Source organism: Schistocerca cancellata, chromosome 8 (genome assembly GCF_023864275.1).
Source record: "Schistocerca cancellata isolate TAMUIC-IGC-003103 chromosome 8, iqSchCanc2.1, whole genome shotgun sequence".
NCBI classification, from domain to species: Eukaryota; Metazoa; Arthropoda; class Insecta; order Orthoptera; family Acrididae; genus Schistocerca; species Schistocerca cancellata.
Window position 1 is genome coordinate 54,581,425 of NC_064633.1, and position 21,981 is coordinate 54,603,405.

Consider the following 21,981-nt stretch of genomic DNA (forward strand, 5'->3'; position numbering starts at 1 on the left):
ACTAAAGTGGATTAGTTAAGGCTCATGGGTTCTCATTTTAACAGTTCTCCTAATAGATATAAGAAAATTGAAATGCTTTATTGTTACAGCCAACTACCAACGTGAGCTTAACGAATCGTGGCGTGCAGATGCAACTTGGTACAGCGTTCCTGAGATTAACTGCCAACCATCACGAAGCGTTTTGCGAACTTGAATGCAAGCGCGTAACCATAAAGTATATGGCCACAGTGTACAAACTACGATTCCATTTCCCCGTCAATAATAGATACCGGCCCCGCAAAACAGATGGTGGCACTAAAAGTTATGATCTGCTCTAAATTTTACAGCATTTTCTTGAAGTCAGTTTGTCCACTAGCAAAAATTCACCCACCATCAACAATGGCTGTCTTGTCCTGTTATTTTAACAGTTTTCTTTCCAGTGATTAATTTTAATTCTTATAGAAAACTAAATTTAAGAAATCTTGCGTGAACAGACGCGTCATTTTGGTGCCCAACTTAAGCCGCGGAAAAATCGTTATACATGAATCATATATGTCTTTTCACTTTGTCATATATCCAGTGTGTGGGAGGACGTATTAATCTACAAATCTGGAGATCTCTGCGTACAGATGGAAACTGAATGTTAACCGGCGCGTATCTGATAAACCACTCGCCAGCATTGCTAGCCCGCCTTTCTATTCCGACTACTTCTTTCATAGTTCGCATATTTAAAGCGTGGCTTATGATGTATAAGATTTTTGAAAGGATTATTTTCATTATCGTTTTTGTACAACATTTCCGTATAAAGCATGGCTGTATCAGACGTTGCCGAGATGGCTGCTCTTGCACAGGGTGTCGGCATGATGGACAGTTACCCATTCTGCTGTCTCTGTAATTGGGCATCCGTCTTGTCTTTCGTAACTGTTAATCATTTTTTGCTGTGTTTATGTATTTCTGTCACAGCAGCTATTTCTAGAAATGCTGACCGGACACGGAAATGAATGAATGAATGATTTCGATTTCTGCAAATAATTTTACCTTACGTGGTTTATTGTGAGATTATGACAAAAATCGGAAAGGCTGAAAGCATGGATGCAAATCAGCAAAAACAAAACCAAACTCCAGTCTATGGCGACAATGCAGTCGAGCCGACTGAAGAGGTGGCAGATTCTTACACAGTAACCGGACCAGAAAATGTAAATGCCTTGTTCGAGAGAGTGGATGTACAATCGCAAATTTGCGAACCGGTCATGCCACCAGTACAGTCAGCTTCGCCGTTAGGCGACTTCATTGCGCGAATTAAATCGAGTTTCATGCAAGTTGTCAAAGAACGATCGACAATAATCTTAAACGACGATCTGATGAAATTGATAATAAATTCAGAGAAGAATCAGAAAATTTTCGGAAACAAAGTTCAGCTGTTATCAAATAACAGACAGAAAAGAAATTAAGAACAATTCGAAAGCATTGAAAATAAATTCAGACAACAATCCGAAAGCGTCGAAGATAAATTCAAACAACAATCTGAAAATTTATAACAGAAAAGTACCGCAATCGCCAATTATCAGTGCACACCACTGCATACAAAGTTCGGTGCCTTAGTAGAAGATACAAACACGCGGATCAATACGACATTGGACGAAGTCAAAGCAGAAATTTCAAATTTGACAGAAACGAAAGACAATCAATCCGAATATGAGACTAAAGTCTCGAGCCTCACTAACGGAGTAAATAAGCTGTCTGTTGAGCAGGGTCAGAAGGTGACACAAGAGCTAACTGCTCTGGGAGAAAAATACGTCAAAGCATTTCCGGAATGTGTTTCTAAAAAATAAACCGACACAACAAAAAGGTTGAACACGAAATACGTGCTGCGGTGCAAGCAGTAACCGCAGAGGTTGTGTACGAGCCTGCAAGCGAAACTTTTTAACAGAAGATTTGCTCCAATGGCGTGCTCAAGTAACTGACCTCAAACAACAGGAGTTGTTAACACTTCGCGTGACACAATACAGACTCCCTGGCGCATGCCGCAAACGTATGGGAATGTACCGGCGCACGAGCCGCAAGTTCAGAATGAAATAGGTCTTATATGGTGCAGGATGCAGTTATGATTCTACTGTCGCAGGACCGACATTAACAGCCGTGCTTTTGGAAGAAAGCCTTCTTAAGGGGCTCCGGAACGCCCTAAACTTGCAATGTTAAAATAACGCTTATAAATTACATCTTTCCTCACAAAGTATTTGAGGTAGGAAGTTGAACTTTTTACAGATTATTTATTGGAATATGGGCTACACCTTAACACATGGATTTTACAAAATTTTAGTTCAGTTATTAAAGATGATTTTTTTCAATTGTAATGAAAATTCACAACATTTTTTTGCAATTTTTTATTTATATATTCAAAAATATACAGTTTTTTGGAAAAAGGCTGTGTTAAATTATGCATAAGGTACTGTGTAACATTTACTGAAAGTTTGAAACAAATATGTTTGGAAGATCCTTAGAAAACATGTAATTCGTATGAGAAAATAAAAGTTTTGGGAATCGAGCGACAAAGATTGGATTAACTTTTTAGTGCATTCCAGGTCCATAGGATGGATTATCTTCATCCTCTGCAAACTCCTCCTCCAGCTTCCTCTTGTTCCTCCTCCTGTTTACTCTTGCTTGTATTTCTAGACTCTGTACAGCCCTGTCTGCAGCCCGAAGGCGTTCCTTGTCTAAAGCAAGCATCGCTCGTACCATGTTAGAACCTATCTTCATTCCCATATTTCTAAATACCTTGCACCCTACAATGTTGCCATCATTGAAAGTCGCAACAGCATCATACACACCAAAGTGAAGTGTTTCTATTCCAACAAATACAGTCTTGGGGATTCTCGACCATATAACACTATTTACACTTTCATTGGGGTTTTGAGTAAACATGAAACAATCGACAATCACACCAGCGATATATATTGAACCATCACAGGTTAGCCACAACACATACTTTATCTCACATCACTAAAATGTACCTGATGAACACGGACGTTAATAATAAGACCATTTGACAGCAGTTTAACAGCGCCACAGTGGGTCACGCCCATGTAGAACACATTTCAAAAAAAATTTAAAAATAGTTGTAGTCTTCGGAATTGAATAAATTATATATCTAGTAAAAGGTAATAGTCTGCAGATTCAGAAAACGCAAAAAAGTAAAAATTGAACTTTTCATGATTTTGAGCCTTCCGGAGCCCCTTAAGCACAGGCAGTTACTGTTGTTTATTCAAGGGGAAAAAAAAGTTCCCACTTCCTGTGATATTACACGCATTTTTAAGAACGTATTGCCAAAGACGTGGAACGAACGATAGAAAATTCAGTTTGTCGCCTCGTACATGCAGGGAAAATGCGCGTTGTACGCCGCGGCAACGGCAGAATCCTGTTCAACGTACGATAATATCGAAATATTCTAGTGCGCCATAGACGTGAAGCATTCAGCCCGGAGGCGTACAATGCTAAGCAAGGAAATCTTCCGAAATATCTTGAATAGTACACTGGGAAGACACGGTACTGGGACATTCCCATATGAAAGATGTGATACGCGTTTTAAAAGGTAAAGTGCCAATCAATATTCGGAAAAAACTAATACACACGCCCGAAGGTAATTCGGAAAATTTGTGGTGCATTCGACTGCTTTAATTTGAGACAACGAGAAAAGTATGAACCGTAACCGCACTGATGGCTCGCAATACACCACGAACCACAACAATGTCAATAGAGACGTTGTAAACGGCAACGTGCTGCGCCTGGTGGCGAGCACAAGAATGACAGCGCACACGCACAAAACCAGAAAAGTACCGGATTCATGCGTAGAAATAACAATAATACCCATAGGTATCACTGCGGGTATCAGAATAACAGACACTCTCAAAATGAGGGATACTGGGGGCAAAACCAAAACCAAACGGGAATCAGTGGCAGCCTAACGTTCGGGGGACACCGCCGACAAATTTTTCACACTCACCTCCCGGCTGGCAAGGCCAGCAGCATCAAGCCAGATATAACAACTAACCAATACAACAAAATAAAGCGTCAAACTATAAATTGTCCTATCTTTCTCCCTGGTATCGGCCACATAATAGAACGGTGGCGAAATGAATAATTTTATGACGCACATGATTCGTTACAACGAGGGAACTAACATAAAGGCTGAGTTATATAACAATCCAATGTCATGTTCAGAATGCTCTGAAGAGCAAGTTCAGGCAGCAATATACACTGTAGCAGGTGGAATAACAACCACCGTCATTGTAGATAAGGGATCGAAATTAAATGTACCTGCTTTAAATGTTTTTTAATAAAATATGTAAGACCAGATAGGTTCCGACTTGGCCTGTGCAGGATTATGTTGTCTCGGGAGCCTCTGGCGCGCGGCTACAAAAGACTAAAAACCAGGCAGAGATTGAAGTATTAATTAAAAGCAGAGCTGTAGAAAGCAAGTTTTTCATCGTTAAGGGCTTGTCTGTGTCCTGCCTATTCGGTATGGAATTTCTAGGAACGGGGCATGCAAATGTCGACCTCTGAAGTGGAACATGCCAAATAAATGTTGGAGGTAATGAATTTATTTTGAATTTGTTACTAACTCAGGCACGTCAAGGCAAATTTTGCCACAACCTTTAACTGAAGATTATAGGCAGCAAGGTGTTGTAGGCAAACCTTCATCTTGTTGACTATGAACATGGCAAGCTTGTACCTGATCATGGAAATGATGATTTACCTGATTCTAACATGATCTTCGCTAAGACACGAGAATCAGAATATCTTAGCGAATAACAGAAAGCTGAGCCGTCTGATTTGTTACTATCTTTTGTAAATGTGTTTCTTTGTAAACCTGAAGTCACAAGATAAACATTGTTCCACATGAAACATTTTCACGTCAAACTTATTCCATTCCGTGGTCGAAAATGGAGGCAGTCAAACGAGAAATACAAGAGATGCTTGTCTCAAATATTATTGTCAAAATACCTCATGAAGGATAATTTTTACTGGGGTGTCCAAATACAAACAAGATCAAAGTATTGTACCACCACCGCAGTATGGAAAAATTTATCCAGTAAAGATATGTCTTTACGCATTTTGAAGAACTTGTCCATAACCTGTTCTTATATACATACTTATTTTGTCATGTATGTTCGTGTATGTTTTATTTGTTTTTTCATCTTATACTATTCCTTGTTCCAATAAATTGACAAGATAATATTTGTAATTTGTAAAAGACTTCGTGTCTATGCGCGCTGACGAAATGTGTCCCATCAGTAGAAAGCTGAAAATCTAAAAAGTGTCATAATGAAGGAATTTATTCATTTCATGAGCATTAACTTGGAAGTAAGTCTTTTATTCTTAACAGATGAAAGAATTCTAAACAAACCTGCAATGAAGGAGAGCAATCAAATACATGTCAAACACTGACAAATCATTCATGTATAAAAACGAGGTGCTATGGATGAAACAATACCAAACTGTTTTGTGTAATGATGATTCCAAAAAAGAGTATGTTTCCGTGACAATGCACAGCTTGCACAGAATTTCATGTCAGTTTCAGACACTAGCAAGCAAATGTTATGTTTAGGATGGAGACGTATTACTAGTTTCCCATTTTTATGTTTTGTATAGAAGAAATAAAAACTTTGAGGTTCGCCGATGACATTGTTATTCTGTCAGAGACAGCAACGGACTTGGAAGAGCAGTTAAACGGAATGGATAGTGTCTTGAAAAAATGATATAAGATGAACATGAACAAAAGCAAAACGAGGATAATGGAATGTAGGCTAATTAAGTCGGCTGATGCTGAGGGAATTAGAGTAGGAAATGGGACACTTAAAGTAGTAAAGGAGTTTAGCTATTTGGGGTGCAAAATAACTGATGCTGGTCGAAGTAGGATATAAAATGTAGACTGGCAATGGCAAGGAAGGCATTTCTGAAGAAGAGAAATTTGTTAACATCGAGTATAGACTTAAGTGTCAGGAAGTCGTTTCTGAAAGTGTTTGTATGGAGTGTAGCCATGTATGGAAGTGAAACATGGACGATAAATAGTTTGGAAAAGAAGAGAATAGAAGCTTTTGAGACGTGGCGCTACAGAAGAATGCTGAAGATTAGATGGGTAGATCACATAACTAACGAGGAGGTACTGAATAGGATTGGGGAGAAGAGAAGTTTGTGGCACAACTTGACTAGAAGAAGGGATCGGTTGGTAGGACATGTTCTGAGGCATCAAGGGATCACCAATTTAGTGCTGGAGGGCAGCGTGGAGGGTAAAAATCATAGTGGGAGACAAAGAGATGAATACACTAAGCAGATTCAGAAGGATGTAGGTTGCAGTAGTTACTGGGAGATGAAGAAGCTTACACAGGATAGAGTAGCATGGAGAGCTGCATCAAACCAGTCTCAGGACTGAAGACCACAACATGTTTTGTATTAGAAATAAGATGTCATTGCATTTTTGTTGTGTATTTATTGCACTTTTCTCATATGTTTATGCATGTCTCGAATCTAAGGAGGGATGAGCCATGCGTTATTTACATGAAGGATGAAACCGCGATTGGAATTTGATTCTTTGCTGTTATTCGCGTGTAGCTGACGCTTTGTCACTTACATTTCCGTCACTTTAAGTCTGGAGCCTCGTACCACGCAATAGTTGTGCAACACAAATCTGGGTTCTAACCTTTTACTCCCGGAAAGGTATCTGAGAGTAGGAAAATCTGTCAAAACGAAAGCAAACAAACTGTTAGTTTTGTAAATTGTAAGGTAAATATCAAAACTTTTATGACGAGACTAAATTCTCGGCAGACAGTTGTCTAAGAGAAGTTCTACGGACTATATAGGCGAGAAAAAAGCAATATAGGAATGCAGAATAGAATGTCAAAGACAATTAAATGTGACGATCTGCTAGGGAAGTGAAACAAGCGAGGCTACTGTAAACAGTGCAGTACTCAGGTACGTCAAGCTGCGACGAGAAGAGACACGTGATTAAACAGTAAACGGGATGCTAGAAAACATAGACACAGTTCATAAAACACTCGTACATATGCAAACTTGGAGCTTCCATAAACGTTCGTCAATCAGTTCTGCCACGAACTACAGTGTGGAGCGCTACATGGAGTAACTGTTAGCGTGCAGTGTTGAGAGCGTGTTTTAAACCGAAAACTGTTACCGTGTGCGAGTGACTAAATGTTAAACAAGACACCCGTGTACGCACTGTAAATATGTGGTTAGTGCTATATATGAACTGTAAACGAATACTTACAGCAGTGAACAAACAAACTTTAGTTCGTGCTATGTGGTCTAACTAGTCACTGAAATGTGGCTTACCAACTTTATAAAAATGAAGAATACAAGTTTACACATACTTCTAAATAGTGATCCATCAACTAAATTCGAGTGCACTTGAAGAATATAAAAAGGCAGTCAGCGATTACAGCGTGTGCAGCTTAGCGTTTTCTAGCAGCTATTAAATAACTGGTACTGCTATTTTATCTTTTCCATAAACAATTTTGGACGCTGGTGAGCAAGTTGGCGACACTACAGCTGCTCGTTTCTCGCCAAGCCCGCCAAAGGGGGCGGGGCGCCTCCCGCACCTTAACGCCTTGCCCAGTCTGGGGTCGCGGAGTGACAAAACACAACGACAAACCTTTATAAATCCATATACCAACAGAACAACGAATCAGAATTGCATTACATAAATTCATATCGTCGAAATTCTACTTTTCTACACCTACAACCGCCGAACACCAAGTCAATAACAAACCTTCGTACTTACATCCAGTAGCAGAACAACTAGTCGACATAGCATTGTATAAATTCATATCGTCGAAATTCTCCGACCTCACGCCAACAGCCATCAGTCTTCAAGACATCACAAAACTTTGTAAATCCATCGCATAAGGTTCAAAATGGTTCAAATTTCAAATGGCTCTGAGCACTATGGGACTTAACATCTGAGGTCATCAGTCCCCTAGAACTTAGAACTACTGAAACGCAACTGTAGTAGTCGTGCGGTTCCGGACTGAAGCACCTACAACCGCTCGGCCACCGCGGCCGGCCATCGCATAGGGACAACGACTCGACATAACATTGTATAAAATCAAAACAACCGAATCTACAGAAATAAAACAAAGAGACTATGGTTGAACAGCAAATACCTGTGAAACATACCAGTTTAGGTGAAACGTTTATCCTTTACCATATATCCTATGTACTCTGATATACAGCATTCTGAATTATTTTTTTTCATCAGTCTACTGACTGGCTTGATGCGGCCCGCCACGAATTCCTTTCCTGTGCTAACTTCTTCATCTCAGAGTAGCACTTGCAACCTACGTCCTCAATTATTTGCCTGACGTATTCCAATCTCTGTCCTCCTCTACAGTTTTTGCCCTCTACTGCTCCCTCTAGTACCATGGAAGTCATTCCCTCATGTCTTAGCAGATGTCCTATCATCCTGTCCCTTCTCCTTATCGGTGTTTTCCACATATTCCTTTCCTCTCCGATTCTGCGTGGAACCTCCTCATTCCTTACCTTATCAGTCCACCTAATTTTCAACATTCGTCTATAGCACCACATCTCAAATGCTTCGATTCACTTCTGTTCCGGTTTTCCCACAGTCCATGTTTCACTACCATAAAATGCTGTACTCCAGACGTACATCCTCAGAAATTTCTTCCTCAAATTAAGGCCGGTATTTGATATTAGTAGACTTCTCTTGGCCAGAAATGCCTTTTTTGCCATAGCAAGTCTGCTTTTTATGTCCTCCTTGCTCCGTCCGTCATTGGTTATTTTACTGCCTAGGGTGCCGAATTCCTTAACTTCATTGACTTCGTGACCATCAATCCTGATGTTAAGTTTCTCGCTGTTCTCATTTCTACTACTTCTCATTACCTTCGTCTTTCTCCGATTTAATCTCAAACCATACTGTCTACTCATTAGACTGTTCACTCCGTTCAGCAGATCATTTAATTCTTCTTCACTTTCACTCAGGATAGCAATGTCATCAGCGAATCGTATCATTGATATCCTTTCACCTTGTATTTTAATTCCACTCCTGAACCTTTCTTTTATTTCCATCATTGCTTCCTCGATGTACAGATTGAAGAGTAGGGGCGAAAGGCTACAGCCTTGTCTTACACCCTTCTTAATACGAGCACTTCGTTCTTGATCGTCCACTCTTATTATTCCCTCTTGATTGTTGTACATATTGTATATGACCCGTCTCTCCCTATAGCTTACCTTTACTTTTTTCAGAATCTCGAACAGCTTGCACCATTTTATATTGTCGAACGCTTTTTCCAGGTCGACAAATCCTATGAAAGTGTCTTGATATTTCTTTAGCCTTGCTTCCATTATTAGCCGTAACATCAGAATTGGCTCTCTCGTCCCTTTACTTTTCCTAAAGCCAAACTGATCGTCACCTAGCGCATTCTCAATTTTCTTTTCCATTCTTCTGTATATCATTCTTGTAAGCAGCTTCGATGCATGAGATGTTAAGCTGATTGTGCGATAATTCTCGCACTTGTCAGCTCTTGCCGTCATCGGAATTGTGTGGATGATGCTTTTCCGAAAGTCAGATGGTATATCGCCAGACTCATATATTCTAAACACCAACGTGAATAGTCGTTTTGTTGCCACTTCCCCCAATGATTTTAGAAATTTTGATGGAATGTTATCTATCCCTTCTGCCCCATTAGACCGTAAGTCCTCCAAAGCTCTTTTAAATTCCGATTCTAATACTGGATCCCCTATCTCTTCTAAATCGACTCCTGTTTCTTCTTCTATCACATGAGACAAATCTTCACCCGCATAGAGGCTTTCAATGTATTCTTTCCACCTATCTGCTCTCTCCTTTGCATTTAACAGTGGAATTCCCGTTGCACTCTTAATGTTACCACCGTTGCTTTTAATGTCACCAAAGGTTGTTTTGACTTTCCTGTATGCTGAGTCTGTCCTTCCAACAATCACATCTTTTCGATGTCCTCACATTTTTCCTGCAGCCATTTCGTCTTAGCTTCCCTGCACTTCCTATTTATTTCATTCCTTAGCGACTTGTATTTCCGTATTCCTGATTTTCCCGGAACATGTTTGTCCTTCCTCCTTTCATCAATCAAATGAAGTATTTCTTCTGTTACCCATGGTTTCTTCGCAGCTACCTTCTTTGTACCTATGTTTTCCTTCCCAACTTCTGTGATGGCCCTTTTTAGAGATGTCCATTCCTCTTCAACTGTACTGCCTACTGCGCTATTCCTTATTGCTGTATCTATAGCGTTAGAGAACTTCAAAGGTATCTCGTCATTCCTTAGTACTTCCGTTTTCCACTTCTTTGCGTATTGATTCTGCCTGACTAATGTCTTGAACTTCAGCCTACTCTTCATCACTACTATATTGTGATCTGTGTCTATATCTGCTCCTGGGTATGCCTTACAATCCAGTATCTGATTTCGGAATCTCTGTCTGACCATGATGTAATCTAATTGAAATCTTCCCGTATCTCCCGGCCTTTTCCAAGTATACGTCCTCCTCTTGTGATTCTTGAACATGGTATTCGCTATTACTAGCTGAAACTTGTTACAGAACTCAATTAGTCTTTCTTCTCTTTCATTCCTTGTCCCAAGCCCATGTTCTCCCGTAATCTTTTCTTCTATTCCTTCCCCTACATCTGCATTCCACTCTCCCTTGACTATTAGATTTTCGTCCCCCTTTACATACAGCATTACCCTTTCAATATTGTCATACACTTTCTCTATCTGTTCATCTTCAGCTTGCGACGTCGGCATGTATACCTGAACTATCGTTGTCGGTGTTGGTCTGCTGTCAATTTTGATTAGAACAACCCGGTCACTGAACTGTTCACAGTAACACACCCTCTGCCCTACCTTCCTATTCATAACGAATCCTACACCTGTTATACCATTTTCTGCTGCTGTTTATATTACCCGATACTCATGTGACCAGAAATCCTTGTCTTCCTTCCACTTCACTTCACTGACCCCTACTATATCTAGATTGAGCCTTTGCATTTCCCTTTTCAGATTTTCTAGCTTCCCTACCACGTTCAAGCTTCTGACATTCCACGCCCCGATTCGTAGAACGTCATCCTTTCGTTGATTATTCAATCATTTTCTCATGGTAACCTCCCCTTTGGCAGTCCACTCCCGGAGATCTGGATGGGGGACTATTCCGGAATCTTTTGCCAATTGAGAGATCATCATGACACTTCTTCAATTACAGGCCACATGTTCTGTGGATACACGTTATGTGCCTTTAATGCAGTGGTTTCTATTGCATTCTGCATCCTCATGTCGTTGATCATTGCTGATTCTTCCGCCTTTAGGGGCAATTTCCCACCCCTAGGACAAGAGAGTGTCCTGAACCTCTATCCGCTCCTCCGCCCTCTTTGACAAGGCCGTTGGCAGAATGATGCTGACTTCTTATGCCGGAAGTATTCGGTCGCCAATGCTGATTATTTATCAAAATTTAGGCAATAGGATCGAACCCGGGACCAAAGACGTTTTGATTATTAATCAAAGACGCTACCCCTAGGCCACGGGTAGTTCTTCCGAAGTGTGCTACTAATGTAATCTTTTATTTACCTATTTATGTGCACATGTAAATACTTTTTCAATTAACCTTTATGTGAATGATTGAAACAGCTTTTTATGAGAATAAGCACTTTTAATTTTTCAAACATGTTGTATAAACAACAGCTCAGTGAAAAATACGTGCTTCTTAACTTTCCTGAAAGAAATATAAACAATTTCAAGTTCTGTGCCGAAGACTGGAAAGATATTTTGTAAATGAAGTAGCTTCAAGCCTTCGTGGGGACAAATGGAGCATTACACCGACAGAGCCAGTGCTGACCACGATATGATTACTTCTTATAAATTATGCAAACATAAACAAAAAGAAAACCTCTTCGATATACCACTATCCTAACACTTCTGGCTATCGTAGATGTTTAAATACTGAACCATGTTCATTGCTCTGGACAAAGCAAAACCAAATTACGAGAACCCCTAAACGTAGCTCTGTCACATTTGTAAGTACGCTGTTTAGGTTATTATGTTGGTAACGCCACGTAGCGCTCTGTATGAAAATCGCTGGCAGTGCTGTGTGCAGTCTGTGACGGGTTGGCATTTTTGGAATATTCGCTGTTGTAGTGTTGGGCAGTTGGATGTGAACAGCGCGTAGCGTTGCGCTGTTGGAGGTAAGCCGCCAGCAGTGGTGGATGTGGGGAGAGAGATGGCGAAGTTTTGAGAGAGGATGATCTGGACGTGTGTCCATCAGAGACAGTGAATTTGTAAGACTGGATGTCATGAACTGATATATATATTATGACTTTTGAACACTATTAAGGTAAATACACTGTTTGTTCTCTATCAAAATCTTTCATTTGCTCACTACGCCTATCAGCAGTTAGTGCCTTCAATAATTAGAAACTTTTATTTAGCTGGCAGTATTGGCGCTCGCTGTATTGCAGTAGTTCAGGTAACGAAGGTTTTTGGGAGGTAAGTGATTCATGTAAGGTATAGGTTATTGTTAGTCATTGCCATTCTTTTGTAGGGATTATTGAAAGTCAGAATGCGTTGCGCTAAAAATTTTGTGTGTCAGTTTAGTGTTGATCAGAATAAGTGAAGAGCGAAATGTCTGAGTACGTTCAGTTCTGCTCAGCTGTTTGAAAATCAAATAACGCAAGGGATTTACCAGCACAATAATGTATTAATTTTTCAAAGGGGACGTTTCACATTCTTCTTACTCTAATTTGATTACTGCCACTTGAGTGGCTACTCATAGTTACTGCTACACGCCGAAACAACCACTACGCTCAGCTTCACTCCCTGAGTCATTATTCGTGATTAACAGCTTACTCTGCCAGACAGTGAGCCACACCTATTGCCTGTGGCACCCTTATTGCCCACATCAACCTAGTGAAAATGAACACTCACATTTGGGCTTTCTGAAAAATACCATCGTTACACCTACCGAACTGACGAGTGCCACTGAACCCCTGGGAAAGACGGCCGGAGTGGCCGAGCGGTTAAAGGCACTACAGTCTGGATCCGCACGACCGCTACGGCCGCAGACTCGAATCCTGACTGAAGAGTGTGGGTACACTCAGTAGGATGAGTGGTGGTGAGAATGCATCGTGAGACACAGTGTATGCGCTGCCATCCGAAAGAAAAGCTTCTATTCAACTTTAATTACGCACTGAGTCATTGGCTCAGTGGGGACAGTCCACTGACCGTGGCCGTTGCTGGCTCATAGTCCGCTTCTCCCGTCTGGCGAGGAGATGCTAGTGTAGGGTCCCTTCGATGTGAATCACAGGCCAGTCCACTGACCGAGGCCGGTGCTGGCTCATAGTCCGCTTCTCCCGTCTGGCGACGTGATGCTAGTGTAGGGTCCCTTCGATGTGAATCACAGGCCAGTCCACTAACCAAGGCCGGTGCTCGCTCATAGTCCGCTTCTCCCGTCTGACGAGGAGATGCTAGTGTACGGTCCCTTCGTTGTCAATCACAGGCCAGTCCACTGACCATGGCCGGTGCTCGCTCATAGTCCGCTTCTCCCGTCTGGCGAGGAGATGCTAGTGTAGGGTCCCTTCGATGTGAATCACAGGCCAGTCCACTGACCAAGGCCGGTGTTGACTCATAGTCCGCTTCTCCTGTCTGGCAAGGAGATGTTAGTGTAGGCTCCCTTCGATGTGAATCACAGGCCAGTCCACTGACCGTGGCCGGTGCTGGCTCATAGTCTGCTTCTTCCATCTGGCGAGGAGATGCTAGTGTAGGGTCCCTTCGATGTGAATCACAGGCCAGTCCACTGACCAAGGCCGGTGTTGACTCATAGTCCGCTTCTCCTGTCTGGCAAGGAGATGTTAGTGTAGGGTCCCTTCGATATGAATCACAGGCCAGTCCACTGACCGAAGCCGGTGCTGGCTCATAGTCCGCTTCTCATGTCTGGCGAGGAGATGCTAGTGTAGGGTCCCTTCGATGTGAATCACAGGCCAGTACACTGACCGAGGCCGGTGCTGGCGCATAGTCCGCATCTCCCATCTGGTGAGGAGATGCTAGTGTAGGGTCCCTTCGATGTGAATCACAGGCCAGTCCACTGACCGTGGCCGGTACTGGCTCATAGTCCGCTTCTCCTGTCTGGCGAGGAGATGCTAGTGTACGGTCCCTTCAATGTCAATCACAGGCCAGTCCACTGACCATGGCCGGTGCTCGCTCATAGTCCGCTTCTCCCGTCTGGCGAGGAGATGCTAGTGTAGGGTCCCTTCGATTTGAATCACAGGCCAGTCCACTGACCAAGGCCGGTGTTGACTCATAGTCCGCTTCTCCTGTCTCGCGAGGAGATGCTAGTGTAGGCTCCCTCCGATGTGAATCACAGGCCAGTCCACTGACCGAGGCCGGTGCTGGCTCATAGTCCACTTCTCCCGTCTGACGAGGAGATGCTAGTGTAGGGTCCCCTCGATGTGAATCACAGGCCAGTCCACTGACCGTGGCCGGTGCTGGCTCATAGTCCGCTTCTCCAGTCTGGCGAGGAGATGCTAGTGTACGGTCCCTTTGATGTGATTCACAGGCCAGTCCACTGACCGAGATTGGTGCTGGCTCATAGTCCGCTTCTCCCGTCTGGCGAGGAGATGCTAGTGTAGGGTCCCTTCGATGTGAATCACAGGCCAGTACAATGATCGAGGCCGCTGCTGGCTCATAGTCCACTTCTCCCGTCTGGCGAGGAGATGCTAGTGTAGGCTCCCTTCGATGTGAATCACAGGCCAGTCCACTCACCGCAGCCAGTTTTGGCTCATAGTCCGCTTCTCCCGTCTGGAGAGGAGATGTTAGTGTAGGGTCGCTTCGATGTGAATCACAGGCCAGTCCACTGACCGTGGACGTTGCTTTCTCATAGTCCGCTTGCCCCGTCTGGCGAGGAGATGCTAGTGTAGGCTCCCTTCAATGTGAATCACATGCCAGTCCACTGACCGTGGCCGGTGGTGGCTCATAGTCCGCTTCTCCCGTCTGGCGAGGAGATGCTAGTGTAGGGTCCCTTCGATGTGAATCACAGGCCAGTCCAATGACCGAGGCCGGTGCTGGCTCATAGTCTGCTTCTCCCGTCTGGCGAGGAGATGCTAGTGTAGGGTCCCTTCGATGTGAATCACAGGCCAATCCACTGACCGAGGCCGGTGCTGGGTCATAGCCCGCTTCTCCTGTCTAGCGAGGAGATGCTAGTGTAGGGGCCCCTAGATGTGAATCACAGGCCAGTCCACTGACCGTGGCCGGTGCTGGCTCACAGTCCGCTTCTCCAGTCTGGCGAGGAGATGCTAGTGTAGGGTTACTTCGAAGTGAATCAAAGGGCAGTCCACCGACCGAGGCCGGTGCAGGCTCATAGTCCGCTTCTCCCGCCTGGCTAGGAGATGCTAGTGTAGGGGCCCAACGATGTGAATCACAGGCCAGTCATATGACCGAGGCCGGTGTGGATCATAGTCCGCTTCTCCCGTCTGGCGAGGAGATGCTAGTACAGGCTCCCTTTGATGTGAATCACAGGCCAGGCCACTGACCGTGGCCGGTGCTGGCTCATAGTCCGCTTATCCCGTCTGGCGAGGAGATGCTAGTGTAGGCTCCCTGCGATGTGATTCACTGGCCAGGATATTGACCATGGCCGATGGTGGCACATAGTCCGCTTCTCCCGTATGGTGAGGAGATGCTAGTGTAGGCCCCCTCCAATGTGAATCACTTGACAGGCCACTGACCGTGGCCGGTGCTGGCACATAGTCTGCTTCTCCCGTCTGGTGAGGAGATGCTAGTGTAGGCTCCCTTCGATGTGAATCACTGGACAGGCCACTGACCGTGACCGGTGCTGGCTCATAGTCCGCTTCTCCCGTCTGGTGAGGAGATAGTAGTGTAGGATAACTCAGATGTGATTCATTGGCCAGGCCAATGACCGTGGTCTGTGCTGGCTCATAGTCCGCTTCTCCCGTCTGGCAAGGAGATGCTAGTGTAGGGTCCCTTCGATGTGAATCACAGGCCAGTCCACTGACCAAGGCCGGTGTTGACTCATAGTCCGCTTCTCCTGTCTGGCGAGGAGATGCTAGAGAAGACCCCCTTCTATGTGAATCACAGGCCAGTCCACTGACCGAGGCCGGTGCTGGCTCATAGTCCGCTTCTCCTGTCTGGCGAGAAGATGCTTGTGTAGGCTCCCTTCATGTGAATCACAGGCCTGTCATCTGACCGAGGCCAGTGCTGGCTCATAGTCCGCTTCTCCCGTCTGGCGAGGAGATGCTAGTGTAGGGTCACTTCGATGTGAATCACAGGCCAGTCCACTGACCGAGGTCGGTGCTGGCTCATAGTCCGCTTCTCCTGTCTGGTGAGGAGATGCTAGTGTACGGTCATTTCGATGTGAATAACAGGCCAGCCCACTGACCGTGGCCGCTGCTGGCTCATAGTCCGCTTCTCCCGTCTGGCGAGGAGATGCTAGTATAGGGTCCCTTCGATGTGAATCACAGGCCAGTCCACAGACCGCGGCCGGTGTTGACTCATAGTCCGCTTCTCCTGTCTGGCGAGGAGATGCTAGTGTAGGGTCCCTTCGATGTGAATCAAGGGCCAGTCCACTGACCGCGGCCGGTTTTGGCTCCTAGTCCACTTCTCCTGTCTGGCAAGGATATGCTAGTGTATGGTTCCTTCGATGTGAATCACAGGCAAGTCCACTGACCATGGCCGGTGCTGGCTCATAGTCCGCTTCTCCCATGTGGCGAGGAGATGCTAGTGTAGGGTCCCTTCGATGTGAATTACAGCCCAGTCCACTGACCGAGGCCGGTGCTGGCTCATAGTCCGCTTCTCCCGGCTGGCGAGGAGATGCGAGTACAGGGTCCCCTCGATGTGAATCACAGTCCAGTCCACTGATCGAGGCCGGTGCAGGCTCATAGTCCACTTCTCCCGTCTGGCGAGGAGATGCTAGTGGTGGGTCCCTTCAATGTGAATCACAGGCCAGTCATATGATCGTGGCCGGTGCTGCCTCATAGTCCGCTTCTCCCGTATGGTGAGGAGATGGTAGTGTGGACTCCCTCCGATGTGAATCATTCTACAGGCCACTGACCGTGGCTGGTGCTGGCTCATAGTCTGCTTCTCCCGACTGACGAGGAGATGGTAGTGTAGGCTCCCTTTGATGTGAATCACAGGCCATGCCACTGACCGTGGCTGGTGCTGGCTCATAGTCCGCTTCTCCCGTCTGGTGCGGAAATGCTAGTGTAGGGTCCCTCCGATATGAATCACTGGCCGGGCCACTGACTGTGGCCGGTGCTGGCTCATAGTCCGCTTCTTCCATCTGGTGAGTAGATGCGAGTGTAGGCTCCGTCCGATGTTAATCACTGGCGAGGCCACTGACCGTGGCCGGTGCTGGCTCATAGTCCGCTTCTCAGGTCTGGTGAGGAGATGGTTGTGTTAGCTACCCCCGATGTGAATCACTGGCAAGGCCACTGACCGTGGCCGGTGCTGGCTCATAGTCCGCTTCTCCCGTCTGGCGAGGTGATGCTAGTGTAGGCTCCCTCTGATGTGAATCACTGGATAGGCCACTGACCGTGGCCGGTGCTATCCCATAGTCCACTTCTCCCGTCTGCTGAGGAGATGCTAGTGTAGGCTCCCTCCGATGTGAATCACTGGCCAGGCCACTGACCGTGGCCGGTGCTGGCTCATAGTCCGCTTCTCCCGTCTGGTGAGGAGATGCTAGGGTAGGTTCCCTCCGATGAGAATCACAGGCCAGGCCACTGACCGTGGCCGGTGCTGGCTCATAGTCCGCTTCTCCCGTCTGGCGAGGAGATGCTAGTTTAGGCTCCCTTTGATGCGAATCACAGGCCAGTCCACTGACCGAGGCCGGTGCTGGCTCATAGTATGCTTCTCCCGTCTGGCGAGGAGATGCTAGTGTAGGGTTACTTCGAAGTGAATCACAGGCCAGTCCACTGACCAAGGCCGATGCAGGCTCATAGTCCGCTTCTCCCGTCTGGCGAGGAGATGCTAGCGTAGGGGTTCTTCGATGTGAATCACAGGCCAGTCATATGACCGAGGCCGGTGCTGGCTCATAGTCCGCTTCTCCCGTCTGGCGAGGAGATGCTAGTGTAGGCTCCCTTCGATGTGAATCACAGGCCAGGCCAATGACCGTGGCCGGTGCTGACTCATAGTCTGCTTCTCCCGTCTGGCGAGGAGATGCTAGGGTAGGCTCCCTCCGATGTGAATCACAGGCCAGGCCACTGACCGTGGCCGGTGCTGGCTCTTAGTCCGCTTCCCCCGCCTGGCGAAGAGATGCTAGTTTAGGCTCCCTTCGATGTGAATCACAGGCCAGTCATATGATCGTGGCCGGTGCTGCCTCATAGTCCGCTTCTCCCGTGTGGTGAGGAGATGCTAGTGTAGGCTCCCTCCAATGTGAATCACTGGCAAGGCCACTGACCGTGTCCGGTGCTGGCTCATAGTCCGCTTCTCCCGTCTGGCGAGGTGATGCTAGTGTAGGCTCCCTCTGATGTGAATCACTGGATAGGCCACTGACCGTGGCCGGTGCTATCCCATAGTCCACTTCTCCCGTCTGCCGAGGAGATGCTAGTGTAGGCTCCCTCCGATGTGAATCACTGGCCAGGCCACTGACCGTGGCCGGTGCTGGCTCATAGTCCGCTTCTCCCGACTGGTGAGGAGATGCTAGTGTAGGCTCCCTCCGATGTGAGTCACTGGCCAGTAAACTGACCGTGGCCGGTGCTTGCTCATAGTACGCTTCTCCCGTCTGGCGAGGAGATGCTAGTGTAGGCTCCCTTCGATGTGAATCACAGGCCAGGCCAATGACCGTGGCCGGTGCTGCCTCATAGTCCGCTTCTCCCGTCTGGCGAGGAGATGCTAGGGTAGGCTCCCTCCGATGTGAATCACAGGCCAGTCCACTGACCGTGGCCGGTGCTGGCTCATAGTCCGTTTCTCCCGTCTGGTGAGGAGAAGCTAGTGTAGGATCCCTCCGATGTGATTCACTGGCCAGGATATTGACCGTGGCCAATGGTGGCTCATAGTCCGCTTCTCCCGTATGGTGAGGAGATGCTAGTGTAGGCTCCCTCCAATGTGAATCACTGGACAGGCCACTGACAGTGGCAAGTGCTGGCTCATAGTCTGTTTCTCCCGTCTGGTGAGGAGATGTTACTGTAGGCTCCCTCCGATGTGAATCACTGGACAGGCCACTGACCATGGCCGGTGCTGGGTCATAGTCCGCTTCTCCCATCTGGTGAGGAGATGGTAGTGTAGGCTCCCTCCGATGTGAATCACTGGCCAAGCCACTGACCATGGCCAGTGCTGGCTCATAGTCCACTTCTCCCGTCTGGTGAGGAGATGATAGTGCAGGCTCCCTACGATGTGAATCATTGGCCAGGCCAATAACCGTGGTCTGTGCTGGCTCATAGTCCGCTTCTCCCGTCTGGCGAGGAGATGCTGGTGTAGGGTCCCTTCGATGTGAATCACAGGCCAGTCCACTGACCGAGGCCGGTGTTGACTCATAGTCCGCTTCTCCTGTCTGGCGAGGAGATGCTAGTGTAGGCTCCCTTCGATGTGAATCACAGGCCAGGCCAATGACTGTGGCCGGTGCTGCCTCATAGTCTGTTTCTCCCGACTGGCGAGGAGATGCTAGTGTAGGCTCCCTCCGATGTGAATCACAGGCCAGGCCACTGACCGTGGCCGGTGCTGGCTCATAGTCTGCTTCCTCCGTCTGGCGAGGAGATGCTAGTTTAGGCTCCCTTTGATGCAAATCACAGGCCAGTCCACTGACCGAGGCCGGTGCTGGCTCATAGTATGCTTCTCCCGTCTGGCGAGGAGATGCTAGTGTAGGGTTACTTCGACGTGAATCACAGGCCAGTCCACTGACCAAGGCCGATGCAGGCTCATAGTCCGCTTCTCCCGTCTGGCGAGGATATGCTAGCGTAGGGGTTCTTCGATGTGAATCACAGGCCAGTCATATGACCGAGGCCGGTGCTGGCTCATAGTCCGCTTCTCCCGTCTGGCGAGGAGATGCTAGTGTAGGCTCCCTTCGATGTGAGTCACAGGCCAGGCCATTGAGCGTGGCCGGTGCTGGCTCATAGTCCGCTTCTCTCGTATAGCGAGGAGATGCTAGTGTAGGCTCCCTGCGATGTGAATCACAGGCCAATCCACTGACCGTGGCCGGTGTTGACTCATAGTCCGCTTCACCTGTCTGGCGAGGAGATGCTAGTGTAGGCTCCCACCAATGTGAATCACTGGACAGGCCACTGACAGTGGCAAGTGCTGGCTCATAGTCCGTTTCTCCCGTCTGGTGAGGAGATGCTAGTGTAGGCTCCCTCCGATGTGAATCACTGGACAGGCCACTGACCGTGGCCGGTGCTGGCTCATAGTCCACTTCTCCCGTCTGGTGAGGAGATTTTAGTGTAGGCCCCCTCCGATGTGAATCACTGGCCAAGATACTGACCGTGGCCAGTGCTGGCTCATAGTCCGTTTCTCCCGTCTGGTGAGGAGATGCTAGTGTAGGCTCCCTCCGATGTGAATCACTGGACAGGCCACTGACCGTGGCCGGTGCTGGCTCATAGTCCGCTTCTCCCGTATGGCGAGGAGATGCTAGTGTAGGGTCCCTTCGATGCGAATCACAGGCCAATCCACTGACCGAGGCCGGTGCTGGCTCATAGTCCACTTCTCCCGTCTGGTGAGGAGATGCTAGTGTAGGGTCCCCTCGATGTGAATCACAGGCCAGTCCACTGACCGTGGCCGGTGCTGGCTCATAGTCCGCTTCTCCAGTCTGGCGAGGAGATGCTAGTGTACGGTCCCTTCGATGTGATTCACAGGCCAGTCCACTGACCGAGGCCAGTGCTGGCTCATTTTCCGCTTCTCCCGTCTGGCGAGGAGATGCTAGTGTAGGCTCCCTTCAATGTGAATCACAGGCCAGGCCAATGACCGTGGCCGGTGCTGCCTCATAGTCTGCTTCTCTCGTCTGGCGAGGAGATGCTAGGGTAGGCTCCCTCCGATGTGAATCACTGGCCAGGCCACTAACCATTGCCGGTGCTGGCTCATAGTCTGCTTCTCTCGTCTGGCGAGGAGATGCTAGGGTAGGCTCCCTTCAATGTGAATCACAGGCCAGTCCTCTGACCGAGGCCGGTGCTGGCTCATAGTATGCTTCTCCCGTCTGGCTAGGAGATGCTTGTGTAGGGTTACTTCGAAGTGAATCACAGGCCAGACCACTGACCGAGGCCGATGCAGGCTCATAGTCCGCTTCTCCCGTCTGGCGAGGAGATGCTAGTGTAGGGTCCCTTCAATGTGAATCACAGGCCAGTCATATGATCGTGGCCGGTGCTGCCTCATAGTCCGCTTCTCCCGTGTGGTGAGGAGATGCTAGTGTAGGCTCCCTCCAATGTGAATCACTGGCCAGGCCACTGACCGTGGCCTGTGCTGGCTCATAGTCCGCTTCTCCCGTCTGGTGAGGAGATGCTAGTGTAGACTCCCTCCGATGTGAATCACTTGATAGGCCACTGACCGAGGCCGGTGCTGGCTCATAGTCCACTTCTCCCATCTGGTGAGGAGATGCTAGTGTGGGCTCCCTCCGATGTGAGTCATTAGCCAGGCCAATGACAGTGGTCTGTGCTGGCTCATAGTCCGCTTCTCCCGTCTGGCGAGGAAATGCTAGTGTAGGCTCCCTCCGATGTGAATCACTGGCCAGGCCACTAACCATTGCCGGTGCTGGCTCATAGTCTGCTTCTCCCGTCTGATGAGGAGATGCAGGTGTAGGCTCCCTCCGATGTGAATCACTCTACAGGCCACTGACCGTGGCTGGTGCTGGCTCATAGTCCGCTTCTCCCGACTGACGAGGAGATGGTGGTGTAGGCTCCCTCCGATGTGAATCACAGGCCGGGCAACTGACCGTGGCCGGTGCTGGCTCATAGTCCGCTTCTCCCGTCTGTTGAGGAGATGCTAGTGTAGGCTCCCTCCGATGTGAATCACAGGCCGGGCCACTGACCGT

General features: G+C 47.4%; 1 protein-coding gene across 1 annotated transcript; it reads right to left on the reverse strand.

The window, feature by feature from the left end:
* Nucleotides 1-15,574: 15,574 nt before the first annotated feature.
* LOC126095335 (mucin-4-like) lies at nucleotides 15,575-21,230 on the reverse strand. The gene is made up of 7 exons (XM_049910140.1): nucleotides 21,211-21,230; nucleotides 19,963-20,890; nucleotides 18,427-19,902; nucleotides 17,467-17,982; nucleotides 17,072-17,310; nucleotides 16,699-16,954; nucleotides 15,575-16,159 (listed from the first exon to the last, which is right to left on the reverse strand). Exons 1-7 carry the CDS (start codon nucleotides 21,228-21,230, stop codon nucleotides 15,575-15,577), a joined length of 4,020 nt encoding a protein of 1,339 aa, XP_049766097.1.
* Between the last annotated feature and the right edge of the window lie 751 nt (nucleotides 21,231-21,981).

Coding starts and splice junctions, on each gene's coding strand:
- LOC126095335 (XM_049910140.1), bottom strand. CDS start 21,230: ATGAGCCTGCATCGGCCTCG. Junction 17,983..18,426: donor ATGAGCCAGCACCGGACACG/GTCAGTGGCCTT, acceptor TCTCCTCGCCAG/ACGGGAGAAGCGGACTATGA. Junction 17,311..17,466: donor ATGAGCCAGCACCGGCCACG/GTCAGTGGCCTT, acceptor TCTACTCACCAG/ATGGAAGAAGCGGACTATGA.